At 38.6% G+C, this 14098-nt stretch overlaps 1 protein-coding gene across 5 annotated transcripts in view; it reads right to left on the bottom strand.

Annotated features, from left to right (window-relative positions):
- C1GALT1 (core 1 synthase, glycoprotein-N-acetylgalactosamine 3-beta-galactosyltransferase 1) overlaps nucleotides 1-14098 on the bottom strand; it is a 64177-nt gene that overhangs the window by 26336 nt on the left and 23743 nt on the right. For all 5 annotated transcript variants that reach the window (XR_006334835.1, XM_043871681.1, XM_043871682.1 and 2 more), the window contains 2 exons: nucleotides 5240-5476; nucleotides 1196-1863 (listed from right to left, as the gene is read on the bottom strand). Coding sequence is in view for 4 of the 5 variants with exons in the window: in XM_043871684.1 (XP_043727619.1) it covers nucleotides 1196-1863; nucleotides 5240-5476 (905 nt within the window). In the remaining variant the exon portion in view is untranslated. The remainder of the gene's footprint in view (nucleotides 1-1195; nucleotides 1864-5239; nucleotides 5477-14098) is intronic.

Here is a 14098-nt window from a genome sequence, read left to right as displayed (position 1 = left end):
AGTCTAAAATTAATGAAGCAGATACACATATTAATGTTGATAAATTTTAATGTTGCATGAAAAAGGTATATGTCCAAGTATGCCTGTGGTACAATTCTACTTATTTAAAAACCTGCAAAACAACATACTATGTATTATTTACAAATACAGAAACATGTAGGAAAAACATAAAAACACACATGGTAATGATAAATACTAACCTCATTACAGTGGTTAATTCTCAGGAAGGAGCTAAGAGAAATGGGTTGAGGAGAGGACAGTGGCCTAACCTATCTCTATACCTTTTTGTTTAAAAAAAAAATCTAAAGCAAATGTGGCAAAAGACTAATATCTGGTAAAGCTGGTTGTGTTGTGTGTGTGTACCCAGTCGTTGGTGGGTACAAAACAGTATATCCTCAAATATTTAGTTGTATATTTGAAATATTTAATAATTTATTTTAGATAAAATTCTCAGGAATGTCAGCTAAGGTGTCAAGTGAGGTCCAGGACTTACAGGTACTCCCTGTATGAGAGACCCTGTCCTGTATCGTGATGCACTGGATCAGACAGGTAGCTCAGGTCCATCTTACAAACGAGGAAACTCAGGCTCGGGGGTTAGGCAAATTCTGTCCATCCAAGGTCACTCAGCTACTAAGTGGGAGAGCTTAGTAGCTAGGATTTGAACCTAGGTCTTTCTGAACCCCAAAATCTTTTCAGGCATTGCTCCTGAAGATGAGAAGGCTCTTTACCCAGATCTTCCCATAGCCTGCTTTCTAACCTCACTCAGGTTTCTGTTCAAAAGTTACCCTTTTAGCGAAGTCTTCTTTATTTGCCCAAACTGAAGTATCCCTTCCAACTCTGGGTCATTCTCCATCTTCTTACCTGGCTCCATTGTTCTCTGGAGCACTTGCACTACCTAAAATTATTTTATAACTGAACTTGTCAGCCTGTTTATTGTATGTCTCCTCATCAAGAATGTAAGGTTTATAAGAGTTGGAACTTGACAATATTTACTGCTATATTCTTAGTGCCAGGCATGCAGCAATACAAATATTTATTGGAATTACTATTGCTGACACCTTCGTTCTCATCTGCTCTGTTATACTGCCATTCGATATAAAAAGACTAAGGGAGATACTAAAGAACATCACATTATTAGTTTTCTTAAAAAATAAAAGTCAAAGTATCTATACAGTAATAAAATTTCTAAACTTACCTCTACAGGAGGATAATAGTTATAATTCCAGTACCAAAAGGTTCTTGGCAGATAACCCTTGATTAAGTGGTGTTCTGGTACAAAAGGATGAAAAGTTTCTTTTCCAGTGGTATCTCTGGAATCTCCTGCTTCTACATTTATAATTTCCATGCATCTCCCCAGTGCTAAATCTTCGATGGAGGAACTGTGCGTACATTTGTCTGTTTTAAACGCCTCAACAAATCTCTTCAAAGCTTCTTTGCTCAGGACATATCCTGCTCCTCCACTCATGTAGCCCTGCTTTACATAGGGCTTAAATCTTCTCCCAAAGTAAATGGGTTCTTCAGGGTTGTATTTTGAGAGAAGCCATCTCAAGTTATCCAGTATAACGTAAGTATCATCATCTGCTTTCATAAACCAATCAGCATCGTCTAAATAATGATCATGAACATACTGAAAGGCTTTAATCGTTTTCCAGTACAGTTGGTCTCTGCCTTCTCTGGTTTTTAATCCCACAGCAGGGAAGTCCTTGTTTTCTTCTGAACTCATAAACAACACTTTATTGCAACGCTGGGCCCATGTAGCTTTGACATGTTTAGCCTTTTTCTCTAGATTTTGAGGCCCTGTCATTACCCAGCAAAGAATTTTAACCTTCTGATAGAGCTTTTCAGCGATGTCAGTGTTCTCGTCTATTAAACAAAAATTGCTTAAAGTTAATTTACATAGTTGTAAATTCAAAATAAATTATACCAAAGAAGACACTTTCTTGAACAATTTCAAAAGACTCCCGTCCCCCTTCTATATACCTCTCTACTGTTAATGATTCAGCTGAAAGAAACACAACATTGACAGGAATTTTTCACTGCTATGAACAAGCTTCTGAAGGGCAGGAAACACAGACTAATGAAGCAGCAGTTCATCCTGGAGTCCACATCTTGTGTTATGAATTTCAACATGTACCCTGAGGTGGTTTTAAAAAGATTTTCATGACTACCCCAGTTCGAAAAAGATGAGTTAATGCAAAGCTGATATCATTTCTTATAGTAACATACCTCATTCCAAAGTGCAAATCCACCAGAAACAGAACAGAAGAACAAGCAGAGGTAGTATTTCCAAGATTGTCAAGAGCAGCGTTTTTCATAGTATTGGTTTGCAAAGAAACAGGGCGCTTATGCCAAAATATAAAGCAATGCATTGGGCTTCCCTGGTGGTGCAGAGGACAAGAATCTGCCTGCCAATGCAGGGGACATGGGTTCAATCCGTGCTCCAGGAAGATGCCACATACCTCAGGGCAACTAAGCCCATGCGCCACAACCAGAGAAAGCCCATGCTCAGCAATGAAGACCCAGCACAGCCAAAAATAAAACAAACAGTTAAAAAATAATAATAAAGCAACATCTTACTTCTTTCATCAAGGAAGTCTTGCTACAATCTACCAAAAAGTCCATTTTTCTAAGCAGTAAGATTTACTGAGTTACATTCTGGTGCAAGCTTCTAATTAGGATGCAGACAGGTTAACAAACAATTCACAGGCTGTTGGGCCAGGACAACATTTTGAGTAACACTGCTCCAGAGAGAGACTCCAACTATGAGATTCCAGATCAGTGCTTGGTGAACGATCAATTTTTATTTCCAGTAGTTAGAGTTAGTAGTTGACATTTTTGCAACATGCCAAAAGTGAATAATAAAATAAAATTTCAAAAATAAATACAAAAACACAAGCCCTAAGTTTTTATGTTTAGATTTACACAAAATTATTGTCCAATTACCATAAAAGTTTCTAACTGTTTAATTCTGATGTCAATACTGTTTTAGTTGTAGACCAGCATGACTCTACAAAATTGCACTTTGTGTAGCAACGCTCTAGGTAGCATCCTGAGGAAATATCCTTGAAGTTAAGGTCAATCAGTTACAAAAGCTCAGTCCTGTGAAAAATTAACAGCTAGAGGCATACATTTCTGGTTAACTGACTGAGAGAGAGTAAAGACAAATGCTGGGAAGGGCATGAAAATAGTCTAACTGTCCCTCTGAATATCAAGAATTTGCAATCCAAACCCAGACAAAACTGCCCTCTTTTCAGGCAGAGAGCATTCAAATTTCATACAGTGGAGGGGTTCAATCTCCTAGTTGTACATATATGCCAAATCCTGGGCAGGAAGGACTGTGGTGGGAGCAGAAATCCTTAATATGTTTCATATAGAGCAAGACACCCTTCTCCCTACAGTTGGAATGTGGTAGACAGCCTTTCTCGTTCTTTCAATTACTCATTCATTCATCACTCTGTGATGGGCATGCGCTGGTACAGGAGATAAAAAGATGAATAAAACACATGTTTTGCCACAGAAGAATTCATTCTAGCATGGGAACTTGGCATGCAAACCAATACTTGCTGTATATTAAGAGATGTTGTAACAGAGGTATGTGAAAAGGTTTCAATGAACTGAGGGGTAAAGTAATGGCTGATAAACACTACAGAATAGTGAAATGGGAAGTTGGCTAGAACAGAGAAGAAGGGGATATAAGGCAGTATCGGGAAAAATAAGAGACAATGCAGAAATTAGGTCTTTAAATGAAATTCACCAGAAGAAAGGACAAAAGACACGGTGAAGTTTGGTTGAGTGCAAGTACGTGGATATAACTGAAGGTCTGATTTAGGGGAAGTATGCTACAGACTGAGAGAAGTACCCTAACAGACAGTAAAGAAGCAGACTGTTAACATTTACGAGAAACAGGATTGATTGGGAAGCAGAGGAAAGCACCTACCATGACTTCACAGTTTCTGACTTAGGCAGAAAGTAGTGAGTTACATAAAAATAGGAGGAAGAAAACATTTTAGGATTGGAAAGGAGAGGAAGGAGTATGATTTATATGCTAAGTCTGCCAGAAACAGACCTTCAGCATACTTCTGTAGACGGACAAGTAGGTCCTAATTTATGCGCCTGCAGTGAGGCTGATCTTGAACAGCCTACCAGGAGAGAAGCCTGGCTCCCACTGAACAAGTAAAGCCTAGAGCAACGGTACAGAGCCGGTGCACAGTGGTCAAACTGCCCTATGGTAGGAACACAGCTGCTCAGAGATGAACCGCTGTCCCATGAACACTCACACACATGACACCTTGTCACAGGATGCATGTACTTGCTAGTTCACAAAATAACCAGGATGTGTACCTCACCCTCAATCTCAGATTGAGAGGTAGGAAAGAAGCAATTCACTGCCAAAAAGATAAGAAACACCCCTTAATGTGGGACCTGCTGCATCCCAGAATTCCAACTTTTTTTCCAAGCTGCTGTATTTTCCGTCAAATGAATCACCATTTCCAGAGATCTTTGAATTGTGAATGTCTTCTCATACTGTGTGGAACTAGGTTAAGGTAAAGACAGCAAAGAACAGATGGAAACTAAAATTATGAGGACTGATGACATCACACAGGCAAAGAAAGAGCCAAGGAACAGAAACCGAGAGAGAAGCAGCATTTAAGGGGCACAGAGAGGACACGGTTGAGAACACCTGGTTAGAGGGAGAAGACCAGGAGATGAAGTCATTTCATATGGGTATAACACATTCCTAGTTTTCTACTGCCCTAACAGTTTTATGCCTCTCAAAAGGAGAAAAGATTAGATTAGTTATGTCAGACACTGGTAAAAAATAAACTGAAATTCACATATACCTCTTGAGTTTCTTTAGGAAAACAAGACTAAGCAAAAACTAAGACTAAAACAAGATAACAGCAAAAACCAAAGACATAGATATGAACAATGAAAACAAAATTAAATAAATCTAATCTGAAAGTTTTGCCTTTCTCCAAGTTATGTTTTCTGAACTATTTCTATTAAAAAATAAAATAAAAATTAATATCTTACATCCTAAATAAATCTGGGTTTTAGTAATTTCTTTCTCCTGAGGCAAACCAAGAATTGTCATTTAATATCTGGAATTAAGCTCATTTCCATCAAAAGATACAGTGATATAACAAGATTCATATAAGCAACTTTTTCTAATTCTCTCAACGCTTAAACATATTGAAAAATACAGTTTCTATTTATTCCTTAATACAGAAAACCATACCTTTATGTTGGCTGGCATCTGCATCGAAGTTCATCTGTCCTTGTAGATGATTCTGTTCGCTGTCATCTGAATGCCTAGCGTGAGGATCATTATGAAGAATACTAGGTTGGATGTCCTTCTGTTCTTCCAACAAAATACTAAGTAGCTGAGAGCATAAAACGAATCCGACTGCTGATCCACAAAGGAAGGTTAAAATATTCAGCCAAGATTTAGAGGCCATTTCCCGAAAATGTATTTCTGTAAGAAAAAAATTATTACGGTGTTATAAATTATAAAGTAAAACATACCAAGAGGACTGGTAACTGTTAGCTATGTTACTGATGTTGCTGTTGTTTTAGTTGCTAAGTCAAGTCTAACGCTTTGCAACCCTGTGGACTGGGGTGGCGCTGGTGGTAAAGAAGCTGCCTGCCAATGCAGGAGACACAAGAGATGCAGGGTTGGTCCCTGGGTCGGGAAGATCCCCTGGAGAAGGGCATGACAATCCACTTCAGTATTCTTGCCTGGAGAATCCCATGGACAGAGGAGGCTGGCGGGCTACAGTCCATGGGGTTGCAAAGAGTTGGACACGACTGAAGTGACTCAGCAGCAGCAGCAGCAGGACGGTAACCCACCAGGCTCCTCTGTCCATGGCATTTCCCAGGCAAGGATACTACAGTGGGTTGCCACTTCCTTCTCCAGGAAATCTTCCTGATCTTGGAATGATAATTCCTTTCTAAGGAAACATTTCTAAGAGTATTTGGCTTTCATCCCACTATTTGCTGCTGAAACACACATTATGGACAGTTAGATAAAATAAATGAGTAGCAACTAGGAGGATCATTGTTGGGGTGGGACACAGGTAAATATGTCTGTATTTGCACACAGAATTACCTATTCTTCTCACCAAGATCCTCCATGGAGCCAAGCCAGATTGCCACATTCTTTTTCTTTCTTTGCTATCAAAGTACTTATATATACTTTTTCCTCTACGTACTCTAATAAGGGGTCAGCAAATTTTTTCTATAAAGAATTAGAAATAAAATACTTAAGGATTTGTTGACCACAGATGGTCTTTTGTGTATTATCTTTCTTCCTTTTTATTAAACAACCTTTAAAAATGTAAGAAACAGTCTTAGCTTGTGAAGGCTAGAGCCGGCACTGTTTGGGACCTTCGGGCCAAACCTGTCTGCCACCTGATTTTGTGAATGAAGTCTAACTGGAGCACACCCGGCCTGATCCGGGGAGCGGCTGCTCCTGCTCCCCAACAGCAAAGCTCAGCAGCAGCGGCGGCGGCAGTACATCCCACAAAGCCTCATCTAACCCTTTCAAGAAAAAGTTTGCCAACCCCTGTGCCCTAATACCCAGAGTCCATTGCAATGTTGGATGCGGCCACCCTCTGCTCACTGCTTTACACTGTCATCCCACTGGACTGCAAGACCCTGAACAGCTTCTACATATCACTAGAATTAAGTACGGTGCCTGGAACAGTGGCTGCTGGATCAATGCCTGCTGAACTGCCTGACAACCAAACGGGTCCATTTTAAGGGTTTGCTAATAATTACTACATGTTCAATTCCTATGAGAATGGTCCTAAATCTATAGTTTCCAACTCCCCGAGAAATTTTTTTAAATGTTTGCTAAGCATCGACTACATTCCAGATGTAGTCCACACTTCATTTCACTTGAAGAAAGTTTTAACTTCACTCTTCATTCTCACTATGAAAATTTGGGACCTCCCTGGTTGTCCAGTGGTTAAGAATCTGCTTGCCAAAGCAGAGGACACAAGTTCCATCCCTGCTCTGGGAAGATTCCACATGCCTCAGGGCAACTAAGCCCATGGGCCACAACTACTGAAGCCCACATGCCACAGCTACTGAGCCTATGTGCTGCAATCACTGAAGCCGCACACCCTAGAGTCTGTGCTCTGCACCAAGAGAAGCCACCACAACAAGAAGTCCGTGCACCGCAACTAGATAGGAGACCCCATTCAACACAACTAGAGAAAGCCCTCACGCAGCAACAAAGACCCAGAGCAGCCATAAAGTGAATAAATAACTTTAAAAAAGAAAACAGAAAATTTAAAAACATAACTTGCACAGGCTGACACAATCGATAAAAGCTATGACTTGAACCAAGTCTGTCTGCTTAAAAAGTCAGTGCTCTTCCCACTGTGTTCCTCAGACTCTTTACCCACTCACCACTAAAAACACAGGACAATGGACGTGTGTAGTGAAGGCAGGGGTCTGGGAAATATGACCATCAAAATAAAAATTGTTTTGAAATATTTTGTAAAACAAACAAACCAATGATCACGACTGGAACAACAAACAACTTCATGTGGTTATATTTCCAGAACAGCTAGGTTTTTTAAAACTAAACCCAAGTACAACCAGCAAAAGTGAACAAAATGTAAAAATATATAAGTCTGGTGACAGTGCTAAGATATATCAAGGCTGTGAGAATTGCAGGGTCTGGGGGAGGCAAGATCTGGAAATAGAAAAAAGAAGCACAGAAAGGAGGGCTGGACATCTAGTATGGCTTCATTCCTCAAGACAACCACTGCCTCTAATAGAGAAAAGAAGAGCTAAGGCAAAGAAGGTAAGAAAAAAACAGAGTCCAACATCTGCCCAAGAGAAGAGGTTCTGGAAAACACCCAAGCTTTTATTTGGACCCTGAAAAGCCACAATCTAGGAACAAGGACGGAGCAGAAATTAGGCCAACCTTCACCAGGACTGAAGCCCAAGTTGGAATCATCTTAACCACTGATGGATTAGGGTGATCTGCCCCTAGCCTAACTGCAAAACATAAAGTCTTTTGGAGAAGTATAAAATTATGGAGAACTTCAAATTATCACTATAATTTTTTATAATGATAATGTCCAACCCAATAAAAAAATCAGATATCAAAATTAAAAGCTTGAATGAAGACAGAAAATAGTAGGAAATAGAAACAGACCCACAGGAGACTTAGGTAAGAGATTTTCCTACTAATGACTTTTAGTTAGTCAATAAGTTAAATGACAAGACATAAGGTATAAAAAAACACAGATAAAGAAAAAAAACCTAATAAACCAGAAAGCCAGGTCGAAAGAAATTACACAAACAAGTACAAAAAGAAACAAAGATGGTAAGTAAAGAGCTGAGCAAAAGAAACACAAGAAACAGAGTAAAAAGGTCTCACATATGTGTTAACTGGGATCTTTAAAGGAAAGAAGATAACTGATTGATGAGAAAGCACGTGAGGAACAAATGACTGAACATTTCCCAAAACTGACAAAAGACTACCAACTCTCAGATTCAGGGGGCTCCATAAAACACACACACCCACACCCACAAAGAAAATGATACCAAGATAAACCACAGCAAAACTGCCAAAAATCAAAGACAAAGAAAGCATTCTCTATCTAGCAAAAATAGCCTTCAAAAATAAACCTGGAAAAGATTTTTTAAAAAAAAATCAGCTTTATTCTTAAAAGAAATACTAAAAGGTGTTCTTCAGGCAGAAAGAGAAGAATTTTAGATGAGAATTCAGAACTGTAAGAAGGAAGGCGGAACCGTATAAAGTTGCTGTGTGTACTGATGCGTATGTGACGCTTGGCAATCCTATGTCCTGTAGCCAACTAGGCTCCTCTCTCCATGGGATTCTCCAGGCGAGAATACTGAAGTGGCTTGCCATGCCTTTTTCCAGGGGATCTTCCCAACACAGGGATCGACCTATGTCTCTTACGCATTTCCTGTTTTAGCAGGTAGGTTTTTTTTTTTACCACTAGGGCCACTTGGGATTCCATATATATACTGAGGAGTAAATCCAAATGAACATTGGCGAGATAAAACATTAAAATGTTCCCACAAGGCATTGTTACTATTATCATTAAAATAAATGACAAAACTGGCACAAAAACTGTGAGGCTACAAAGAGTTTAAGTGTTCTAAAATCATTTTGTTGTGTAAAAATACTAATATCAGACTTTAAAAGACCAGGAGAGTATAACAGAATGACTGCTGTAATCATTAAAAAAAAGTAAAAATATATAAGTAAAACTCAAACAGAAAAAACTAAAATAACACTTAATGATTAATAGTTTAATCAAAGGTATTTTCAAGGCAAGAACAAAGGAAGAAATGGATAAAAATAAATGAGACGAAAGAAAACAAATAGTAATATGACTGACTTAAACACATTTTTCAGCAATGGCATTAACTGTAAAAAGACTAAAATTCAAATTCAAAGATAAAGATTACCTACCAGTCTAGAAGAAAAATAAACCCAAGTATACGCTGCTTACAAGAGACATAGATTAAATATATATAGAAAGTTAAAAGCAAAAGGATGGGAAAAGATGTTATTCAAACACTTATAAAAAGAAAGTATTTTACAATCAGATAAAACAAATAAGTAGTGGCTACATGAGGGTGTCTTCAAGATATTAAATTCTGCATTTATGATTTACATACCTTTCTGTATTATTTATTAGGAAAAGCTTTACATAAAAATACTTTCATACGACCTTTTGTTTTACCCCATTTAATACATATTTACTATATGTATGTTTGATATGGAAATATTTATTCCAATGGGGCTTCTCTGATAGCTCACTTGGTAAAGAATCTGCCTGTAACGCAGGAGACCCCAGTTTGATTCTGGGTCTAAACTATGCTTATTCTGTATCTTGTATCTCAGGCTCTCTCTTGAACAGTAATTCCAATTTGAGAAGAATGACACTAAGGGGAAGTAGAGAACACAGTTGCTCAATATCAGAGATGGAAATTACCAATATGAAACTAGTAGGCACTTGTTTACTTCTGCTTTAACTGTAACTTTAAGTTCAGAAAGGGAGGCCTTCATGGATGATAAAGTATAGATGAGTACAGACGTCCTGCTCAACTCCCCCATTTAATTTCCCAGAGGAAAGCATAAACAAGTTTTTCTCTTAAAGTCAGGAACAAGACAAGGGTGCCCACTCTCACCACTACTATTCAACATAGTTTTGGAAGTGTTGGCCACAGAAATCAGAGCAGAAAAAGAAATAAAAGGAATCCAGATAGGAAAAGAAGAAGTAAAACTCTCACTGCAGACGACATGATCCTCTACATAGAAAACCCTAAGGACTCTACCAGAAAATTACTAGAGCTAATCAATGAACACAGTAATGTTGCAGGATATAAAATTAACACACAGAAATCCTTGCATTCCTATACACTAACAATGAGAAAACAGAAAGAGAAATTAAGGAAACAATACCATTCACCATTGCAACAAAAAGAATAAAATACTTAGGAGTATATCTACCTAAAGAAACAAAAGACCTATGTATAGAAAACTATAAAACACTGATGAAAGAAATCAAAGAGGACACAAACAGATGGAGAAATATACCGTGTTCATGGATTGGAAGAATCAATATTGTGAAAATGACTATACTACCCAAAGCAATCTATAGATTCAATGCAATCCCTATCAAGCTACCACCGGTATTTTTCACAGAACTAGAACAAATAATTTCACAATTTGTATGGAAATACGAAAAACCTCGAATAGCCAAAGCAATCTTGATAAAGAATGGAACTGGAGGAATCAATCTGCCTGACTTCAGGCTCTACTACAAAGCCACAGTCATCAAGACAGTATGGTACTGGCACAAAGACAGAAATATAGATCAATGGAACAGAATAGAAAGCCCAGAGATAAATCCACGAACCTATGGACACCTTATCTTCGACAAAGGAGGCAAGGATATACAATGGAAAAAAGACAACCTCTTTAACAAGTGGTGCTGGGAAAACTGGTCAACCACTTGTAAAAGAATGAAACTAGAACACTTTCTAACACCATATGCAAAAATAAACTCAAAATGGATTAAAGATCTAAACATAAGACCAGAAACTATAAAACTCCTAGAGGAGAACATAGGCAAAACACTCTCCTACATAAATCACAGCAGGATCCTCTATGACCCACCTCCCAGAATATTGGAAATAAAAGCAAAAATAAACAAATGGGACCTAATGAAACTTAAAAGCTTTTGTACAACAAAGGAAACTATAAGCAAAGTGAAAAGACAGCCCTCAGAATGGGAGAAAATAATAGCAAATGAAGCAACAGACAAAGAATTAATCTCAAAAATATACAAGCAATTCCTGCAGCTCAATTCCAGAAAAATAAATGACCCAATCAAAAAATGGGCCAAAGAACTAAACAGACATTTCTCCAAAGAAGACATACAGATGGCTAACAAACACATGAAAAGATGCTCAACATCACTCATTATCAGAGAAATGCAAATAAAAACCACAATGAGGTACCATTACACGCCAGTCAGGATGGCTGCTATCCAAAAGTCTACAAGCAATAAATGCTGGAGAGGGTGTGGAGAAAAGGGAACCCTCTTACACTGTTGGTGGGAATGCAAACTAGTACAGCCACTATGGAGAACAGTGTGGAGATTCCTTAAAAAACTGGAAATAGAACTGCCATATGACCCAGCAATCCCACTCCTGGGCATACACACCTAGGAAACCAGATCTGAAAGAGACACGTGCACCCCAATGTTCATCGCAGCACTGTTTATAATAGCCAGGACATGGAAGCAACCTAGATGCCCATCAGCAGACGAATGGATAAGGAAGCTGTGGTACATATACACCATGGAATATTAGTCAGCCATGAAAAAGAATTCACTTGAATCAGTTCTAATGAGATAGATGAAACTGGAGCCCATTATACAGAGTGAAGTAAGCCAGAAAGATAAAGACCAATACAGTATACTAACGCATATATATGGAATTTAGAAAGATGGTAATGATAACCCTATATGCAAAACAGAAAAAGAGACACAGATGTACAGAACAGACTTTTGGACTCTGTGGGAGAAGGCGAGGGTGGGATGTTCTGAGAGAATAGCATTGAAACAAGTATACTATCAAGGGTGAAACAGATCGCCAGCCCAGGTTGGATGCATGAGACAAGTGCTCAGGGCTGGTGCACTGGGATGACCCAGGGGGATGGGATGGGGAGGGAGGCGGGAGTGGGGATCGGGATGGGGAACACAGGTAAATCCATGGCTGATTCATGTCAATGTATGGCAAAAATCACTACAATATTGTAAAGTAATTAGCCTCCAACTAATAAAAATAAATGAAAAAAAAAAAAGAATTTGTAAAATGGAAAAAAAAAAAGAAAACCAAAAACGAAAAAAAAAAACCAAAAAAAACCCCCAAGTTTATCTAGTCTTCCTGCTGTTTTCCCTGAGGGCCAGGGTCCTCAAATTCTCCCCTGCTGTCCTTATCTCCATTCAGATTTCAAGAGGTGTTACCTATTATTTCAGGAAAAATACCTTTCCTGCTTTAAGGGCTTCTTTTTGAAGCTCTAAAATTCTCTAGATTATTTGAAGCCCTGTTCTTTAGACTTTGCTCTAGCCAGAATCTTGGTCTGAGATTACATTGTAGAACGTCTGTTCAATTCTGTTTGCTATTATGTGGAGTGTGTATTAACACCTGACCTACAACTGAGGTCAGTGATTTGAAAGCACCATGAATTGAAAAGATGAAACCGGGAGAAGTGAGTGAAAGGTATCATAACTCCAAATTTCTTATGGTAAATACAGAAAGACTGGCAGGGTGAGACAGAAGAGGTGAACCAGGAGGAAAGCTACCGAGGAAACGTTAGCAGACACTTAAGAAACCGAAACATCAGCTAGGAGTCACACTGCAAGCAAGTCCCCACGTCTTCTGATTCTCCCACTGACACTCTGTCTTCTAACACAGTACTTTTCACTTTTTCTTCTTTTGTACTGGCTGTGACTTTCCTTATCTTAACACCAAATATAATTACATCACAGTCTCAGAAGGGAACAAATCCAATTGACATTTCCACGGCTGCAGAGTCTACCACTCCAGGTACAGGAAAGCAACAGTTATAAAGGTACTCAATAATAGTAACACTCAGAAACCACTGTGACTGAGAAGAGGAAGTAAGACCGCATGGCCAGAGAAAACTCTTATTTCTATCATCACAGTAACTATCTGAAGTGCTGATCGAGCACCAGTAAGCATGAATACTAACCTGTTACCCAGCCATTTCCCAAGATTCTGTGCTTCAAAACAAGCCTACTTTGGCAGCATGGAGGTTTTATTATTTGTAGAAAGCTAGTGACATGTTATGGACAGGGTTTTTTTCGTTGAGGTGCCACTTTTTTAGAAAGACACCTGTTCTGGGGTGAATGGAGGGAAAGTTAACTTCATGGTTTTACGAAATTTGTTTTTAACTTTAAAATATTTTGTGATGCTGTTTGATGCCTGACATGTTCTTACCCTTTCCTGTCTAGAGAATTTTCAGCCAGCATGGGTTGGCTTATCCCTACTGCTTTTAGCCCATCTCCTTTCAATTTCAAGTGCTCCTGTCTTATGACTAAATTTCTGTATACCTCCCCTTTTCTTTCCTGTTCCTGGCATAAAAGAGCTATTTCATGTCAGTGGACTATACCCCAAGCCTCACTCAGATTTTTCGCAAAAATCATCACCTCCGTCTCTTCAGATTCTTGACAAGAGTGCTGAAGTAGACCACACTGGAAGAAGACATAGCTTACCCACACCGCACTTTCTTGGGGCTTCAATACATATTAAATAGAACAGAGTGCAGGGAAATTATCAATGCCAACTGCTTTCCAAATCTGATGCATAATCAGAATCATTTGAGGAGATTTTAAAAATACAAATTTCAGATACAAAAGTGCTGGAACAACTAAAATTCATAGTTTCATTTTTTAAGGAACAGTTTTGTGCTCTTCACTGGTTAAAAAAAAAAAAAAAATCAAGCAAACACAGAACTACCTGAAGAAGAAAGAAACTGCCCCAAATCCCATCACTTAGAAACAATTACCAT

Source organism: Cervus elaphus, chromosome 18, assembly GCF_910594005.1.
Source record: "Cervus elaphus chromosome 18, mCerEla1.1, whole genome shotgun sequence".
Taxonomy (NCBI): domain Eukaryota; kingdom Metazoa; phylum Chordata; class Mammalia; order Artiodactyla; family Cervidae; genus Cervus; species Cervus elaphus.
This window is presented reverse-complemented; position numbering and strand designations above follow the sequence as displayed.